Below are 20,858 nucleotides of genomic sequence, written 5' to 3'. Positions count from 1 at the left end.
GATAAAAACGAGATGATTTCCCTACAAAATGAGCTATAAATGGTCACAATCGGATCACTATTTCAAAAGTTATATGCCACGACTCACCGAAAACAGCTACCTCCGCAATTCCAAGCCAAAATCGTGGATCACCCAAGACAGCGAAAACTCACCTTCTAAATTCGTTTATTAATTCCAACCACGTTGACAGCACCTATGTAGGGCTAGATTCGATCGGCAGCGGCATTCAACGGTTCTAAAAACTTATTGCAACATCTACAAATCATTTCCTCGACAGTAAGCAGGCATTTTCTCCAAAACCGTCGGCAATCATACTCACTTGTCGTCCATAGATGGCCTTGACATTTAAGTGACCTGAGCAGATCCGCAGAAACGAAATTTCAGATATGTGAGTGAGTGTGGTTTTACGCCGCTTTCAGATATTTTAACAATATCACGGCGGGGGACACCAGAAATGGGCTTCCCACAATGTATCCATGAGGGGAATCGAACCCGGGTCTTTGGCGTGACGAGCGGACGATTTAACCACCCCGCCGCCACAATTTCAGATTAAATTGATGAGCGAGTGAGTGAGGTAAGTTAGATATTATTTTGAACAAGATTTTCAATTTCTGGGAATGCAATGCAAAAGCGCATGTCAGACCTTTGTCACTTTGGGGAAACCAACAAGCATGAGTGAATATACCAGCAATATCACGTCGGGGGAATAGAATAGGTTTCACATAATGTACCCATGTGGGGAATTGAACGTGGGGCGTGTCCATGCTGTCACCATTAGGCTGCCAACGAGCACGAGTATTGTGTTGTCTGCGCTGCAAGGGTTGGCTGAGACAACGAACGATGTACAGTACACTATTGGCAGTTTGCACGTTTTAAGTACACTGCGTCCCATGCTTACACGCTGCATTTGAACCAAATACACAATCAAGAATAATATTTCTGCGGGCATTGTTTATTGATGAAAATGACTAAATCTATGGAATCCTAGAAGGGACATTGTCGCATTGTCACGCATTTAACTCTTTCTTTATGCGACAACGCGACATATTTTGATCTTTAAAACTGTAGCTATGTCTCCCTTTGGTTGAATAAAAAATATTACATTATCAAAGCGCCACAATGGCCAAAATTAACATTGTCACATTTTGGTTAATTTTGCCCCTTTTTGCTTGTAAAAGTAAGGACGACAACGCGACACGACAATGTCCCTTCTAGGATTCCATACAAATATGGCTCCGAATATCAAGTATCTACACCTGAAAGGGTTAACGCCAACTGCCACCCATAAAGACTTGGGGCAACTACCGGGTATGATGTTCCTTCTCTTACCACTGGGGCGGTGGGGTAGCCTAGTGGTTAAAGCGTTGGCTCGTCACGCCGAAGGCCCGGGTTCGATTCCCCACATGGGCACAATGTGTTAAGCCCATTTCTGGTGTCCCCCGCCGTGATATTGCTGGAATATTGCTAAAAGCGGCGTAAAACTAAACTCAGTCAGTCAGTCTCTTACCACTGTCAGGTGTGGAGTTCAAGAAGGGGAGGGGCAGCCACACAGATGCTGTAACATCATCAACATCAACTAAGTACATGTTGATGAAAGACACGACATGATTATGGACGATCGACGACTTACACATGTCACAACGTCACATACAGTAGACACCTCACATGTGAGGGTTCAGGAATGCTTCTACACGCTGTGTTCGCTGACTCCTCATCACAGTCCTCCAGGTTATCATCTCTCGCGAGAATTTACGTCGTTTTGAAGCAGGCTCAGCTGATGTAGGTGAGCGATTATATCCATGGATAAGTCATAAACTCACCACTATCAGTCACAGAGTAAACAACAGTCAAAGCATTGCAGATAAATAACGTCAGCTCTCCTGAGGTGGGCAGTGTTCCATCGGCTGGCAAGATGATGTCTTCGGTTTGTTGTTATTCCAAAATAATCCCACTGGGGGTCGAAATAATTAAATGACCTCGGAGAAGATTAGGTTGAATTAAAACATAACATCATCCATGCAGTTGATCATTCATAGTTAGGTTCAGAGTATATCAACAACCCCCGTACATGCTATGGCCGAATCTGATATTCAAACCTACGATCAGAGGATCCTTGCATAGCGGACGCCACCATGAGCTGCAACATCTTCATGACATATTAGAGAGCAAACGAACGGGCATAATCAAAATAGAAGTAGAACCTATTAATTTGTCGTAATAAGCAGATATTTCGGTTTTTGTTTCATATTATATTTTTTTCATGAGTGCATGCCATATTTAAAAGATAATCATCATAAATATATTCGTCCTCTTATTAAGAACTTTGTAAAAATCACATTTCTAATTCGAACAAAGGGAAAGAAAGAACTTAATGCAGAATTTAAAAATTGTACAAAATCAACTAGGGTCCGTTTTCGCCCTTAGCTGCATACAAAACAAATGACAAGCCAATGTACACTAAACGCCAAAAGAAACGTCACCCTCCTACATTTACAAATTATCCAAAAACTATCAAAGATGTGTTAGAAGGTATTAGTTTACGAGAAAGCTGAACAACACAGCTTTATGCAAATCACGAAAAATATTTCTCATATGCATTCATATTTAGGTGAAATGCATCTTTTTTCAGAAGAGTTAAATTGTCCTATTTTCGTCCATGCCAAAATAAACCAATAACAGTGATTTAGATGTACAAAAGAAAGGCTGAAATAAGAATCTTGTTTGAGACAAAGATAAACCATTTAAAGTCACCATTTTTCAACTGTTAAAACAAGAAACAACTGTTGTAGAGTGTGTAAAATTGTCAAATAATCATTCCTATGATTTCAGTCTTATAAAACATTTTCTGCTGATTTGCATTAGTGAAAACAAGTAAAACGTGTCTGTGATATTGTGAAAAAATGTTTGGGAACATCTTAAATTATCTTTGTTAACATTTTTGCTTGCAAAGTAACATTTTTCCAGTTCTGTTTACACATAGCAATATTAATCGCCAAAACCCAGCAATATTCAAGCAGTATGTGCATCCATTTCACATGTAGAATGATTCTGTAGGGTATAAAGAGAGCCTAGAATACATGATATGATACACAAGTGCGAGAAGTATGCCACGATTAACAGCTGAAGAGAGAGAAAGACCCAGTGCAATGGTGCAGATGGGGTCGACATACAATGCTGTTGCCAACGCCCTCGGATGCCATCGTATCACGGTTATAAAACTTATTCAGGGCTTCAGACGAACTGGGGTCCCCTTAGAGAGCCCAAGAAGTGGATGTCCACGCATCACAACGCCAGCTAAAGATAGGTACCCCCGTCATAAGGAAGGATGGTAACGTTTCTTTTGGCGTTTGGTTTATATCCCCATTTAATGCGCTGATGCAGATGTTAAGGACTAACATACGACCGACTTCAGGCAGTTGGGGGTTGTTAGTTTGATGTACGATCGCCGGTCGTTATACGTCTGAAGAAGGACACATTTGCATGACATCCAACACAACGTCCCAATAAACACTTAAAGATAACCACAGATTACTGTTTGGATTGTTTTTTCAGATATGAGATTACAGGTTCTCGGTGGCAGACTGGCCCGATTAATGGACCAGATGCACGTACTGAGGGCGACTGGATTCAGGTATATAACAGGGGCGGTGAGGTAGCCTAGTGGTTAATGCGTCCGCTCATCACGCTGAACACCCGAGTCGATTCCCCATATGGGTACAATGTGTGAATCCCATTTTTGGAGTCCCCCGCAGTGATATTGCTGGAATATTGCTAAAAGCGGCGTAATACTAAAACTCACTCATTTACAAAAATAATGAAAATCCGGGTTAGAATTGGTCTTCAGCAACTGTAAGAGCCGAGTAACGGGATCAGGTGGACTTATGGGGTTTCGGTATAAACAGGTTTAACTTTGTGTGAGAAAGATATAAACATTTAACATAAAAATAACATTATAACGGTTGTGTTTAAACAGCTAGAACAATCTCACCCTGTTTTGCAGCCTTTTCAGCTCCAGGATATTTATTTATAATAAATAACTCTTAATTACCTCAACGTGTATTTATTCCCTCAGAGTTTTAAGATGGAGTAGAGGTTAAACGTATCGTATGAGTGTGTTTGTCACACATTTCTTGCCGGTTTAATCTCGACTTCGTCTTTAATAAACAGCAATGGCGTGACCTGACGAAATTCAGATCAATACTGTTAGGCTAAAACCTCAGAAGGCGAAGTCTGTGGTGAGGTTTAGATTTCGATCAGCACTAACGATGTCGTTGATTCACCGAAACGCCTAACCCAAAGTCACTATAGATGATGTTGATGATGATGATGATGATGATGATGACGAAGATAGCGTTCCAAACGCTGCTATCCAGTGGCGTTTCCGGGCTGTGAATATTTTCACAATATCTAACGTTATTCGTAATAACCAACTCAATTGAGAATTGGTTGTACAAAATGGTAGATCTGACTGATAGTTTCTCATGATATCCAGATGAGTGAGTGAGTTTAAGTTTTACGCCGCTTTAGGCAATATTTCAGTAATATCATGGCGTGGGACCCCAGAAATGGGCATCACCCATTGTACCCATATGGGGAATGTAACCCGCGTCGTCGGTGTAACGAGCGAACGCTTTAACCACTAGGCCACCCCACCGCCCCAGTGTCCACATGACATGAGAACGCCTCCGTGGTGTAGTGGTTAGAGCGTCCGCCCGGAGAGCGGAAGGTTGCGGATTCGATCCCCGACCGCGTCATACCAAAAGACGTTAACATATGGTACTTGTTGGTCCCTGCCTGGCGCTCGGCATTAATGGGTACAACAAGGACTGGTCGGCTGGGAGTCAGTATAATGTGTCTGAGTGGGGTATTCCTGCTTCGCTGTATCTCAGTGGGCTAGCACTATAAAACCAGCTTAAGTCTGGACTAGTACAAGCAGCCGCACATATACATACACACGCATGCACGTCGTCATATGAGCGAAATATTCTCAAGAACGACGTAAAACCCAATTTCAACTCACCTCACCACATGACATGATCTTGACTCTATTGTTTACAATGTGATGTTCAGTTGAGTTGTTGGGTAAAACAAATGGGTTCAGCAAATAGCACAGCGGGCGTCCCCCCTCTGTGATAATAATCAAAATAAAACAAACTCACTAGCTTCACTCTGGAATAGTGAGGCGAACTGTATTCTATGCTGGCCAAGGCGCATCTGATGAAGTCTTCCATGTGAAATGTACAAGCGGAGTTGGGCACGCATTTCACCGATCAATCACTGGTTACATCATCCCCCGTGGTGCCGTTCCGTTCTGCTTCGAGCTGTTTAAATTTGCAGACTCTTGAAAGGAAATTGAATCAATGAAGGATAACGGCATTCACGAAGGAGCTGAAACAAGATACCATCAGTCGGGGCGAGGACGGTTTATCGAAATCCATCACGGTCTATTTCCCTGAAATGTAATTATCATTAAGAAATAAATGGTGAAATAAATTGAGGATATTTTCCATTTTTGTGACTAATACGACGTTGTGTTATTGCAGGAAATTGAACATACTACGTTATTGCTGATTGTTTTATACAGAACAAACATATTTGGGATATTTTTGTATAATTGTTTGTTCAAGCTTCATTAAAAATATCCATACAAATTATGATCTCTATTTTCGCCTAATTTTTCAACATAGCAACAGTTACATTTCAGTGATCAGAAATTCTAATGCCAATTGTACTAGTAAAGGAAAGATCGATATTGGCACATCAGTGTCATGTTGTAAGCCGATACGCTTGTAAGATGTAATACTCAGCGTTAGGGTAGCCTCGTGGTCTAAGCGTTTGCTCGTCCCTGGTTTGAATCCCACATGGGTGAAAAGTGTGAACCCTTTCGTGGTAGCCTCGATCATCATGCTATCAATAAGGTTAAATAAACTATATCTACGACCACAAAAGCCGAGTCTGCGGTACAATGCTTTATAGGAATGATACAATAAAACCCCAATCCTATACTGGGTGGTCTATGTGTGTTCGCTCGTCACGTCGAAGCGCCGGTTTCGATTCCCAACATGGGTACAACGTGTGGAGCCAATTTCTGGTGCCAACTAGGATTCGAACCCATGACTAGTATATGTCCAGCACTGTACAATCTAACGTTTTGATTTCTGAATTAACACAGCAGAGAGATATTTCATCTAGTCGCACCTTATCCAAACCATCCAGGGATTGTTCATGAGATGCCGAAGCCCAGTTCTAACCTGGACCTTCAGTCTCTGCAACTTAAATACTACTCCAAGTATATTTAATAAAGAAAGCGAATCCCTTCTCATTCCATTTCAAGTTGGGGCGGTGGGGTAGCCTAGTGGACAAAGCGTTGGCTCGTCACACCGAAGACCCAGGTTCGAATCCCACATGGGTAAAATGTGTGAAGCCCATTTCTGGTGTCCCCCGCCGTGATGTTGCTGGAATATTGCTAAAAGCGGCGTAAAACCAAACTCAGTCAGTCACTCAGTGTTTGTATAATATCATCTATCTCTGTAACAAAAGTGAGTGAGTGAGTGAGTTGAGTTTAACTCCGCTCCAGTTATATCATCACGTGTCGGCGGGATGTTGGAGGAAACCCGAAGTGATGCAGTTTTTACCACTTTGTGGAAAGCCATGAGCACGGCTATGGCGCTAACTAACCTAGAAACAACATCGGAGAGATATAGGATTCGAACCAACAATGACAGGATTCTGGCGAGCAAAAGGGACGCGACTGCACAGCAAATGACCCATACGACCCCTCTCCCCCATCGTAACTAGAAACGAAGAAATGCAGAGAGTGCCCTTAAAAAACGACATTTGTTGAGGCGTCAAGTGCATCTGACATTTTTTGCCGCAGCGAAAAAAGGTTTTGGCTATAAATATTCTGGCGTTGTATTATTTCCCAAGAAATTCGCCTCTTCTATCACAATTCACGAGCAGCCTGCAATCTACATTTCGCAAGTTTCAGCATGTACATCAATAATGTAAAATCTAATCGAAACTTTGGCAGATTACGTCGCCAACAGCGGGCAGATGCTCACTTCAAAACGCTCATGAATTATATAGAGAACATTCTCACTTGCCACCGGTCAAAATGGAAACAATCCATGTCGGTATGACAAATGAACACCCCCCCACACACGCACACGCACGCACGCACTCGCACACACACACTTTCTCTAGCGCTCACATACACACACTTATATACATATTTATTTATTACTGACACAATATATTCTGATTAATGACACAATCGGTTTATGGAGAAACGCGACTTGTGTAATATTATTTGTCTCGGTCACGCAGAGACTGTACTTTAAATATTCTTGTTTAATCAGATGAAACCGCTGCGATCTATTATCGGCGTAATCAATCGGTTGTTCACCCGGAATCAGCCATGCTAACAGAACCAGGCTCGTTTGTTGTATAATACACCGATTTTTCAAGCCATTATTCGTTTATCGCTAGTCTGTTCCCAGCGTCAAACCCATAATTTCATGATTATATTCCTGGAATCGATTTCTAGGCCCTGATACCGAACACCAGACCACAAAAGTAAAGCGAGTCGCTATAATAGGAATCCCATCGGGCCGATGAACGTCATCGATGATGTACACGTGGTCACCTGTGCGCATCATCGTCCACGACCACGTTGCGCCACGAACGCGCACGAAGACCCCTTAATCCAGTTCCAGAGGCAGGATGCAGTTCCAACGTCGTTGGTCGATCAACTAATGACCTCTTGACCTCCCCCGTCGAGTCAAACTGACCCGATGCTCCGCGTGGGAGGTCGATATTTGAACACATTGATCTCATGGGATTTGATCGGTCGATGACTGGAAGCACTGATTACAGGTTTAGCATGATGGTCGGGGATTAACAACAACTGGTAATGTCTACCCAGGGGATGTGGACCAATGCTTTATCCACGGTGTAGAAGTGGAATCGATTGAGTAAATACTGCAAGGGTTGATGTGAATGAATTGGTGAAAAACTAACAACCCTTGGTCATATGTCGTCCTGGTCCTGGAAATAAAACAGCTTTAGAAGCACAGGGTAATAGCTTTTTTGTCGTTGCCCCGCGCTCTGTCATTAAGAAAATTACCTGAATAATTTGAATATGGATCTTGCTGAAGGTTTGTCAGACATGGGCGGTGAAGTTTAGATAGTTTATAGTGTTGAAGCGTTCCATTTAGGGAAATGAGGTGGTTGAAAATATCGGGGTTGTTTTACATGTCATAACGGTATGAGTCGCTCGCTCCATCACTCCCAGGAATAGAGTTGGAACATTTCTAAATGAGGCATAAAGCAACGCTAACTCACTCACTCACTCGCCCACTAAGTCATCGACGCTTCCACTAACTCACTTTTCAATTCATTCACTCACTCACTCAGCCTCTCACTCACACGAAATACTTCACACTTATTTACCTTTAATCATTAAGAGCTTTTTAGAGCATACTAATACAGGCGATACGCTGATATGTATAAGGGCTGCCTAGACACCTACGTCGTGAAAACACATTAATGCTCGTTGGTTTCCTAAAAATTCAGAAACATGTATACATGCATTAATTGCATACACGTGTACATACAATGTATACGATTCCAAATCCATATTAAAAACTAATGTGACATTTTGTACTATGTCTCAAACCACATTGGTGAAGACGTATAATAATTATATTTTTGAGACAGACAGCCTATTTCTGCGCCCTCTGCTTCAAAACACGAAACCCGTGAAGGTTAGAATTGATCTTCAGTAACCCATGCTTGTCGTAAGTGGCGACTAACGGAATGGGGTGCTCGGTCTCACTGGCTTGGTTGACACATGTCATCGGTTCCCAATTGCGAAGATCGATGCTCATGCTGTTGATCACTGGATTGTCTGGTCCAGACTCGATTATTTACAGACCGCCGCCATATAGCTGGAATATTGCTGAGTGCGGCGTAAAACTAAACTCACTCACTCAAAACACGAAATATATTTTTTTCTGAAAGAGTAGCGGGACTATTTGACTTTGAGTTTTATAACACATATTTCTAACATTTAAATCTGGAACAATCACTTTCTTCAATCCAAGGCCTTTGAACACCCATACATGGCACTAACTGGGGCTCCATTAGGAAATATTCCAGCCATATGGGGCGGTTTGTAAATAAAATGGACCAGAAAATCCAGTGATTAACACCACTAGCATCTATCTACGTAATTGGGAAACGATGACATAGTAACAATTACAATGTAAAGCATACATTGACTGACACGGCTGATATAGGTTAATGTCTTGTTAAATTTAATCTGGCAAATTCACTCAACAAATCCCTGTTGTCAATGTTTTTATATTGTAAACATGAAATGTGTAACTTCTGAGAGAAGGCGTTCCTAGGTTGGATAACTTGTGCCCAATTCATTTCATTTTTGAATAAAATATGTTTAAAACATAGGTTAATGTCTATCTATAAGTGTAAATGAGGTGGTGAGGTGAAATTGGGTTTAACGTCGTGCTTGAGAATATTTCGCTCATATGACGACGTGCATGCCTGTGTATGTGTATGTGCGGCTGCTTGTACTAGCCCAGACTGAAGCTGATTTTACAGTGCTAGCCCACTGAGATAACATGTCGCAGTGAAGCATGAATACCCCACTCAGACACATTATACTGACTCCGAGCCGACCAGTCCTTGTTGTACCCATTAATGCCGAGCGCCAGGCAGGGACCAACAAGTACTATATTTTAACGTCTTTTGGTGTGAGGCGGTCGGGGATCGAACCCGCGACCTTCTGCTCTCCGGGCGGACGCTCGAACCACTACACCACGGAGGCGGTCATAAGTGTAAATGAACTTTCAGATAGTCCAACATTGGTTGCCTTAGGTCACACTGGTTTTCATACGATTTTATCTGAGAATGTTACCTAAATGTTACGACGCCAAATGTCTCAGCACTCAAATATCACACCAAAAATACAGACTGATAAAGATCGCAACAGAACAAACTGCAGGGGGCATCAAATCACCGGACGTGACGTCACCAATAGGACACGTGTATCCGGTTCGGCCAATTTCCGGTGCACGGCCAATTTCCGTCTACAGCCGGAGCGAGAGTGTGTGTACATACTGACACAATACAAACGTCGAGAAGATTTATGAGACGGGTAATTTCCTCAGTAAGCTTACAGGACAGTATATACCAAGCACGAAGGACGTGCTCTGAGGTTACTACAATACAAGGGTTTCATATCATCTCATTAGAACTGACAGGACAGTGTATACCATATCATCCCATTAGAACTGATACCAAGCACGAAGGACGTCTCTTAGGTTACAACAATACAAGGGTTTCATATCATCTCATTAGAACTGACAGGACATTACAACACGAAGGACGTACAAGGGTTTCATATCATCTCATTAGAACTGACAGGACAGTGTATACCAAGCACGAAGGACGTGCTCTTGGGTTACAACAATACAAGGGTTTCATATCAGAATCATCTCAGCTTACGAAGGACGTGCTCTTGGGTTACAAACAATACAAGGGTGAACTGACAGGACATACCAAGCACGAAGGACGTGCCTGGGTTACGTTTCATATCATCTCATTAGAACTGACAGGACAGTGTATACCAAGCACGAAGGACGTGCTCTTAGGTTACTACAATACAAGGGTTTCATATCATCTCATTAGAACTGACAGGACAGTGTATACCAAGCACGAAGGACGTGCTCTTAGGTTACTACAAGGGTTTCATATCATCTCATTAGAACTGAACGTTGATTATGGTTTTGTCACTTGTATTTATTACGAAGGTTTGCTGGTCTCCATTTTATGAACGGTTAAACACAATAAAGTTTTCAAAATCCTCTATTGTGGTACAATGAAAGAGTGAGCGAGTGAGTTTGGTTTTACACCGCTTTTGGCAATATACCAGCAATAGCACGGCGTGGAACACCAGAAATGGGCTTCACACATTGTATACATGTGGGGAATCGAACCTTGGTCTTCGGCGTGACGGGCGAACGCTTTAACCACTAGACTACACCACCGTCCAAGAATGAAAGAAAATCGGTGTAGATTTTGCTTTTAGTGTTTACAAACGTTGCGTCGACAAAGTGAGAACATGGAGAATCGAACCCTGGCCACCGCGTGACGTGGGAACGCTTTAAGCACTAGGCTAGCCCACCGCCCTGCATCGCCCTTGTCTGTCGGCAAGCAAGTCAGAATTAATGATGGGGAATCTCGACAAATTACAGTGATGGCTGTTATCGTTACTGTTATCTTAATGAAAGATACCGAAATTCTACGGCGTAGCTAAGGTCTTTTACAAGCCATAGCAACATTGGAGACATAAACGAAGCAGTTTAATAAGCATATCAATCTCCTTTCCTGGGCATGTCGATCTCGGCGTCTTGTGATGTTTACCAAATTAAAAATAGTTGCTGAAATAAGTAATACTTTTCATTTTATCGCTGTAGGATATTTTATAACGTCATGCCATTGTAATGACCTTGAAGACTCATAAAATTGTGAGGATGGCTGGAGTAGCCTCCCTTTGATAAAAGGGCAACCACACAAAGGGGCGGAGCTATGGATGGCCATGAACGAGGACCAAGACAATGTTTTCCGTGTTTTAAAAATGACCTTTGAAATGATATAGTTTACCCATATGCTGATCAAGCAACTGGACTTAAATCAAGTTTCAGTTAGAATTATGCTCGTTTGACTTACCAATCACTCTGCTGTAACCAACATGATTAAAAATGATAGTATGTGATAAAGAATTTATCTTGTCAAGGCTGTCGAAATAAAATGCTTATTCGTTTCGTATGACGTTTCATTTTTTCGTGTGGTTAAATATTGACACAACTGTGAATTTTACAAACGGTTCTATGTGCGGCAAACCTTACACCGTGTTGCGTCCCTAAGGTTTGTGAGAATCATCGGATCGCGAGTTCAAATCCCATTTGTTGGTTTGTCATCTCCACTCCCATGTTGTAGTTTTCAATATACAGGTAGACATCTTTGGTAATCCCACGAGTCGCGTCACCGTGCTAACGGAACAATGTTTCTGCACGGGCCGAAAAGAATTTTTCTCCGCCCAACGAATCCGATCCAAATTGGCTAATTCACCCTTGAGACAAAACGTCCGAAAATGTGGTACGTTTTTGTCAGTGACCTGCAATTGTAGCTATTGTGAACGTCGTTTCCTGGATGCTGCTCCCACAAGTTATCCATGGTTTTAAATCATCAGTTGTGTAGCGCAATACCAACCGGCCACCATCTTGCAAAGCGATGCAAGGGAGATAACTCCTTTAGCAATATGCGGTGACTAACAAACAGATATTCTGACTACAGTCATATGTCCACTACAGTCATATTGACCTACAGAAGAAAAAAGTTGTGACATTATGACTGATTATTTGCATATGCCGCATTATTTAATATTAATTAAATTATTTGCTGTCTTCATACAAAGCCGTGGTAGAAAAGCAACGGGAACTAGATCTGTTGGTGGCTATGTCACTCAAAGCAAAAATGCACATGCCCAGCAAATAGATAGCTGGTAACCGAGGACCGACTTGCGTTAAAACGAAGAACTGAATTTTGTTTTAATAACTGAATGGCATACACGCTACTGAAGGAGCATCTAATCGTCAACGAACAAGCATCCGTGAAGATCCGGGTTAGAATTGATCTTCAGCAACCGATGCTTGTCGTAAGAGGTGACTAACGGGATCGGGTGGTCAGGCTTGCTGACTTTTCATCGTATCCCAACTGCGTAGATAGATGCTCATAATGTTGATCACTCGACTGTCTGGTCCAGACTCGATTAATTACAAACCGACGACATATAGCTGAGAATACTGGAATATTGATGAGTGTGGCGTTAAACAACAAACAAACAACAAAATCAACGGACAAGCGGCTTTGTGAAGCACACGTAAAATATTATATTCAACTCCACAATGGTCGCACTTAAGCGTTGAGTGTGGTGAGACTGACTGACTGAGTTTGGTTTTACGCCGCTTTTAGCAATATTCCAGCAACATCACGGCGGGAGTGTGGTGAGAGAGCAAGGGGGAAAAGAGAATGGGGAGGGATGTGTGTGTGTGTGTGTGTGGGGGGGCTTCTTGGTGTATGCTGTAGTCGAAATGTGCTAACGAAGTACGGTTATAACGAATACGGCATAATAGTATGCCCTTTGGCTTCGTTATAACCGTTGACGGGCGTCAGTGTGATCGAGTGATGCACGCCTTTGACGGGAAACACACGTGCATCTGATGTTGAGTTAAAGAAGGCTCGTGTAGAAAGGATGTGTGATCAAGAAGACATATATATTCACGTCCATCCTTTCTAAAAACCATTGCACCGTGAGACGCTGTCAGTGTTGCATCATGTTTCACAGATTGTCAAACAATTTATGTTGTCAAATAATTTATATTGTCAAATAATTTATGTTGTCAAATAATTGACACGATCCATTAGTATTTTTTAAATTCTTTTGCTGTGTAACCCTGCATTGAAGATTATTCGACCTATTTGACGGCGGTCACTGAATAATCAAGTCTATCTGCACCAGACAATCCAGTGATTGGCATTATAAACATTTCCACTGTAGAGAAAACACCATCAGTGTCACACCCAGATCATCTTAGTGAGAACGGATCTTCAACCTCTCTGCAAACGCGTTTCACTGGTACAACTATTTCAAGATATTTGAACACATCGATCTCTTGGGATTTGATCGGTCGATGACTTAAGCACTGACAGGTTTAGCATGATGGTCGGGGATTAACAGCATCTGATAATGTCCAGAACTTGTTGCCTGCCCTCATCCTGATCTTATCCTATCTGTCAGTGAGACTGTTCCTGATACTTTACAGTTTACTGTTTCTTTACCCTAGTAAAAAGTCACACAGAAAATCAAAACAAAATGATGATAGTTTGTTAAGTAACTTTATGATTTTGGAGACAAACATTATGAAACTTTTTTCCAGAGTTGGTCTGATGTTTCCGATTTGGAGTTAGAGTGTGATTCATTGGAATCATTTTGTTCCAAACAGGCTATAGTGGGTAAAGCGTTCGCTAGTCACGCCGAAGACCCGAAGTCAATTCTCCACATGAGTACAATGTGTGAAGCCCATTTCTGATGTTCCCTCCACGAGGTATTGCTGGAATATTGCTAAAAGCGGCGTAAAACGTCACTGATTCACTCCTATCCTTATCATATACTTTCCATGGTTCACATCCTGAACAACGACGGAGTCGCTTTGCGAATGGTGATGTTCCGAAGTTTCACGGAAGTAATCGCAAGTTGTGTGATGTTATCTGATGTTTTCAGCTGGTTTCAGATTTTCAATCTAAACTGGATGATACGATTTTACTCTAGCCTTTTTTTTTTTTGGATTTTTGGAATACCCAAAAGCAACAAAAGAAAATCTGGGGTGAATCATTTTGGGGTTCAACCAACTCGCTTCTGGTATGGGACATGGTCAGTTTAAATAAACCTCCTTTGGGCATTTCGTAGATCTATGTTTCACTCAAGAAGATCTCAGTAAATTCAAAATAAGTTGTTGAAAGAAACATGTAACAGAAACAAACAGTCTGCACTCTGCAATTTCTGTAAAATAATCGAGTCTGGACCAGACAATCCAGTGATCGGCATCATGAGCATCGATCTACACAATTGGGATACGATGACATGTGTCCAGAAAGAAAAGACTCCACTATAGTGTGTTGATCTTGATAACCACGCCCATATGCATCCCGATATGGCAGCCTGCATCTTCATCACAGGGGATATAAGACAAGGACATATCCACATGGAAATTACTCACTCACTCACTCACAAACGGATGCCAATGCCTGAAATGTCCCTATGGCTCTGCACAGACACGGAGGGGGTCTCCACAGACTCATCCTCCAGAAACACACCACTATCATAACAGTTCGGCATGTCTAAAGTCACAGAGTCACTTGCACCTCTCACACTGTTCTCGTTTGATAATTCACTTTTACTTATCTTCGTATCAGCGGATAACGAATACGTAAGACGGTCATAGAACAGTTTATCTGAGACTTTAATGTATGTGAAAATCTTCAGGCATCTCCTCAAAAGAGGATCCAGTTGGTCTTCCGGCACCTCTTCTAAAATGACTATTATAAGATGTCGTCTTCTTTCGTTGATGCTCTGGTTGTATGCTTGTAAGAATTCCTCCATGGCCCAGCGGCTCTTTACAAAATTCGGTGATAAAACAATGATTGTGTGTTTACTATTCTGGACACTGTTGATAATATTTTCAATGATCGGTATCCCTGGAATAAAATCTCTCCCATGAATGCACAGGTTAAGTCTTGATGGTCTCGTTCTAGTACCAGGCTCCGAGCTGGATGATTCCTCACGTGTGTTTTCGGTAACCTCTAGTCGGTTTGCCAGGACATCAATAACCCAGTCTTCATCCTCCTTGCTGTAGGAGACAAACGCATGGAATTGCTTGGACCCAAGACCGTGATACACGCCACCACACAGTCGAATATTAAGACGCGTGTAGAACAGAATCCGGATTTCCTTACGATAGATGAACGCTATGAGAACAATCCCAAAAACAATGACAACCACTACCGTGAGAACTACAAATGCCGTCCCGGGAGAATCATGGGCAGGTGAACACTTTAAAATTTCAGCTGTCAAGCTTCCCAGGGGGCCTCCCAGCCAAACGTTTCGGTTGAACACATTTCATATCTCGGATGTATTCATACTTTTGCATTTCTCCCGTAAAGAGTGATTTGTTCGATAATGCCTCAATAAACTCTCTGAGGTTACAACCACAGTCTATGGGGTTGTTTCTAATGTCGATGAATGTTTTCGGTTGTTTCCGAAGATGGTCGAGGTCCTGTTTGGAGAGAGTCGTTATGTTGTTGAACTGTACATTTATGTACGTGTCGTTTTCATGGTTTAAATTGAATACCGATTCAAAGGTAATCTTTTCAATTTGGTTGTGAGAAAGATCCATGTGTTTCAATGACAAGAAGTAAAAAGCTCCAATCTCTCAGTTCATCTGGAACATCACGAATATAGTTGGAAGAATAGTTAAGGAATTCAAGAACAGGAAACTTCTTGTACTTTGTCAGGAATCTGTGGTAGTAGACTGACAAGGTGTTGCTGATGCTTTCATCAATGACACGGAGTTTCTTGAAATTGCATTCCACTTCAAGGTTGCGCAGCTCAGTTGGTAGAAACAAGATATTGCAAGATGGATCCGGGGGGATGACACTTCCGTTATCCTTTGGGGGGAGAAAAAGCTTCAAGCAGTGTTCCAAATCATCATCTAAGACATAGGAAATGTTTCTGAAGACGATAACTTCTACGGTTTCTTGCTGAAGACAGTCAAAATCGGACGAAACGTTTGCAATTCCCTGCAAGAGTTCCTGAAGACGTGAGTGCTTAATAGACAAGGCTGAATCTGTTATTTCGATCCTGACCAGCTCGGAAGCCATTGTGTAGATATCTGGTCGGTCGTATTCAGAATACACATCTGTTATGTTGCAGTTCCTCACAACCAGCTCCACCAGACCGGGTGACTTCATTGGCCATGGTAGAGATAGGCTAGAATTTGACCAACTGCACTGTATCTCATATGAATATTGCTTACCAGACTGGTTGTTTTTTGGTTCCATGATCCAGTCTCTGAGAGTAGCCAACTTCCAGGTTTGTTGGTTATTTCCGGACAGGTTACACTTAATTTTGATTGGTGTGATGTCCTCGGAAGGGGTCGCTGGTGTACATATTTCATCAAACTGGGTTGGGACGAGCTGTGTTTGTGAAGAAGGCGTTGTATCGTCTAGACAGAGGGACGACACAAACAAGCTTACAAAGAACAACCTGGCCACTGGTGACGGCATGGTTTCGGTCACCTGAAATAAACAATAGATGTACATGGTCAGCAGGGTCACTTATCTTGTTGGACACAAACCACGTGCCTTGCAGTCGGTATTTATTGAAATATATATGCCCCCGACTTGATGACGTTTTGAAACGGATCTGAGGTAACGTAGTGGAGCTTGAGATATAATGAACAGTAGGGCTGTACGGTAGCCCCCAAAAGGGCAAACCGTAGCGCACATAGGGTTGTGCAACAGGGAGAAACATTACCAGTCTTCCTATATGTGAGCGACGCGAGCAAAGATTGGCAGCGTACTTCCCTCGCTTCGGTTCGAAAAATACTTTAAATGTCAAAACAAAATGTTGCATAATATATTAAAAGTAGACACCAATTTCATCACAGGGCTGTACTCTCAGATTTCCAACCTCATATATAATAATTACTCACGTAAAATATATTTTATGGAACATTTGAAGCGCCACTCGTGGCATAACAAATCGTTTTTCGCCTCCATTACCCCTGCCAGCTTCCGGTTCAATGAGGTGAAGGAACAGGGTAGTTAACATTAAATAGACTTGTTGAATCATATGTCTTCCATATGGACAACTGTCGTGCTTTCATTCACCCGCTACGTCAGAAGTGGGGTTTTTTCCAGAATAAATGTTACGAAAATACTAACAATAACGACGGCAGATAAGATAATAATCTTCAAAAGTTTAATGGTAAAATTAGGCAATACAATATTTCTTTTTAACATCTGCTTATTCTTGTTCCTTCACAATGACGCTATTTGATACTTCAGTTACACTAAGCTCAACAGCAGAGAAGTCAATAATTACGTGAACACTAATAGACTTTGATTAAACATTCTTTGTGCAAACCCCTTCCCCTCCCCCCAGGAAATAAACCAGTTTTATTTTGTTACTCTGTTTCTTTGTTACATTTGTATCATCATCATCGTCTATCGCTGCACAATTATTGTTATTACTGTTATTGGGGCGGTGGGGTAGCCCAGTGGTTAAAGCGTTCGCTCGTCACGCCGAAGACCCGGGTTCGATTTTCTACATGGGTACAATGTGTGAAGCCCATTTCTGGTGTCCCCCGCCGTGACATTGCTGGAATATTGCTAAAAGCGGCATAAAATCATGCTCACTTACTCACTCACTATTACTATTATTATTATTTAACCCATTTCTGGTGTTCCCCGCCGTGACATTGCTGGGATATTGCTAAAAGCGGCATAAAACCATACTCACTCACTCACTATTACTATTATCATTATTATGGAGACCGGTTAATCTGAGGCTTGACGGTATAACTTGTCAAAAGCGGTTTGATGCATATGAATACTCGAGCCCCATACAATCAACTATACAATCACTCCGTCTCTTTCTCCGTCACAGTAACCTCCCTTTGACAATAATATTCATAAAACCTCCGGCCCTTAGTATGCGCGTGAAAAGACTAACAATATTACCGAGGCTCGTACAGTCAAAGCATCAAGGTCGTGAAGTTTGAATTCTGTGTCGCATTCATTTTCAGTTCGTGACATCGAAATATTTGGTTATCGAGTGAATGCTATCGAGTGAAATATATGGGGTGATTTCAAATATCTTGCTTTAAACGAGGTACGCCCCGTATAGAATTCATTTCCATTGCTTTCAATAGGTTCATAGTACATTGTATGACTCTTGACGGGTTCTTTTAACCAAGGGTCCCGTGAAGATCCGGGATAGAATACCCATGCTTGCCACAAAAGGCGACTATGCTTGTCGTAAGAGGCGACTAACGGGATCGGGTGGTAAGGCTCGCTGACTTGGTTGACACATGTCATCGGTTCCCAATTGCGCAGATCGATGCTCATGCTGTTGATCACTGGAATGTTTGGTCCAGACTCGATTATTTACAGACCGCCGCCATATAGCTGGAATATTGCTGAGTGCGAACTAAACTCACTCACTCACTCACTCACTCTTTTACCAATTCCATCGCGTCATGTCAGGATTTAAACCCGAAGCGATCTCGACACAGGTAATAGTCAGGACACCCACGACAGTTACAGTGTGGTGGTAGTTCGGGATGTATACATCCCGGCGAGTTGAGAACACTCCGAGTGAGTGAGTGAGTTTAGTTTTACGCCGCACTCGGCAATATTCCAGCTACATGGTGGCGGTCTGTAAATAACCAAGTCTGGACAACACAATCCAGTGATCGACACCATGAGCACCGATCTACGCAATTGGGAACCGATGACATGTGTCAACCAAGTCAGCGAGCCTGACCCCCCGATCCGTTAGTCACCTCTTACGACAAGCATGGGTTACTGAAGATCAATATTCTAACCCGGACCTTCAGGGGTCGAGAACACTCCGATCAAATGGATGTGAGGCTTTGTAGAGAATGGTGCTTCAAATGTACAATGTATTATTATCATCATTATTTAAATATCCGGCTTAGAATTGGCATATTCTGCTGGTTATCTCAGTTAATGCACGTTGTCGATGCTCACGATTTCATAATACTCAGTGGACAATCCTGGAAATTATGTAGAGGGTAATGTCCGAGTAACTCTCCTTTCCCTAAAAATAATGGAGCCGAGGCCCCGGAGGGGCCGAGGCACATTATTTTTAAGGAATGGAGAGTTACGAGGATATTACCCTACTTAAATTACATTCGAAGTATTGGGAATATTTCTGTTATCAAAATTAAATGACAAAATGAAGGTTTTATTTTGAAACTGGTACACATCGCTCCATTCCTGAAAAGTAATGGAGCGAACAGACAATGGAATGACGTCACAAATGTAATTTAAGCGGCGTTAAACAACAAACAAACAAAGACGCCGACGACGACGACAACGACTCACCTGTGAGTAGTAAATAATGGGGGAGAATCCACAGAGGTCAGACTCCACTGATCGTTATGAAAAACAAGTTTTTCTTTACGAATACGCCAGCTTTATGTCGTAGCTGTAGCAGTATCCAGTGAATACAACTCACAGATAGAATCTCTCCACAACTCAAACAGGTCGAAGGCAGTATGTTTCAATACAGAGTCTCCACAATGAGAAGGGGTCGTCGGCCACGTTCACTCAACAACGTCTTGTTACCACTTCATGGACATAATAAATCCGGTTCGTCGTCACACTCGTCTGCTGATATAATGTGTTTTATCAGCGAACAAGCTGATATAATATTATTCCCACAAACAGATTGGCAGACATTACCTGTCAAAGGGGAGTACAAGGCTGGTTTGCCCAACAACGGTTACCCCCTTTGGTGTTTTGCTAGTTGATCGTAATAGACTATCACTTCGTCTCTGAATATATTATTTTCATAGTAACAAATAATCCCATTTAAATTGAGAAGGAGACCCAGTGAGATGGGAGATTCTGAACCTGAGGAAATCTAGACTTGCTTCATTTTGGACATTAGCATTGCAGAAAGGGCTGGGCTGATGAGGAAATAATGTGGTTCAGGGCCCGTGAGGCAGAGCTGATTGTTGTCATTGTGGGATCATTACCAATATGAATTGTTGGCTTTTTAATCGAGACAGCAGTGTATACTGGAACGGATATATTTTGCGTTAAATCTAAAATAGATAAAACGTGTACATAAGATGTCATTATTGAAATACGTTCAAGCCCAATAGTGAGTGAGTGAGTATGACTAGGCTACCCCACCGCCCTCAAGCCCCATACGTCACTCAACCACTCAGGTGTTCAAGTATTCTCCCGTCACGAGAAGACTCGGGTTCGATTCTGCATATGGGTATAATATATATGAAGCCCATTTCTGCATGATGATCCCCCGCCGTGATATTGCTGGAATATTTCTAAAAGCGGCGTAAAACCACACTCATCCACTTTGAAAGGTAGAAAAACTCGTATAACACTGTCAATATTTGTTCATCGGAAGGCCACCATGGTAAGTCCGGGTACAAATTCACACA

General features: G+C 42.1%; 1 protein-coding gene and 1 long non-coding RNA gene across 2 annotated transcripts; both read right to left on the bottom strand.

Moving 5' to 3' along the window:
* Window positions 1-508: 508 nt before the first annotated feature.
* On the bottom strand, window positions 509-20,158 carry LOC124266458. Its single transcript, XR_006895766.1, has 3 exons — window positions 19,907-20,158; window positions 5,160-5,340; window positions 509-825 (listed from the first exon to the last, which is right to left on the bottom strand). It is a non-coding gene; the product is annotated as an uncharacterized LOC124266458 (long non-coding RNA).
* Window positions 15,910-19,848, bottom strand: LOC124266457. The gene is made up of 2 exons (XM_046701251.1): window positions 19,774-19,848; window positions 15,910-16,938 (listed from the first exon to the last, which is right to left on the bottom strand). The coding sequence occupies exon 2, from the start codon at window positions 16,924-16,926 to the stop codon at window positions 16,012-16,014; it is 915 nt and encodes a 304-aa protein (XP_046557207.1). The 5' UTR covers window positions 16,927-16,938; window positions 19,774-19,848; the 3' UTR covers window positions 15,910-16,011.
* Window positions 20,159-20,858: the final 700 nt, after the last annotated feature.

This window comes from Haliotis rubra, unplaced genomic scaffold, assembly GCF_003918875.1.
Source record: "Haliotis rubra isolate DU_JTF1 unplaced genomic scaffold, ASM391887v1 Scf1259, whole genome shotgun sequence".
NCBI classification, from domain to species: domain Eukaryota; kingdom Metazoa; phylum Mollusca; class Gastropoda; order Lepetellida; family Haliotidae; genus Haliotis; species Haliotis rubra.
The sequence above is the reverse complement of the archived record's forward strand: the minus strand, read 5'-3'. Positions and strand labels throughout refer to the sequence as shown.

Bases quoted from the DNA above. Each gene is read 5' to 3' on its own strand.
- LOC124266457 (XM_046701251.1), bottom strand. From the start codon at position 16,926: ATGCCGTCACCAGTGGCCAGGTTGTTCTTTGTAAGCTTGTTTGTGTCG.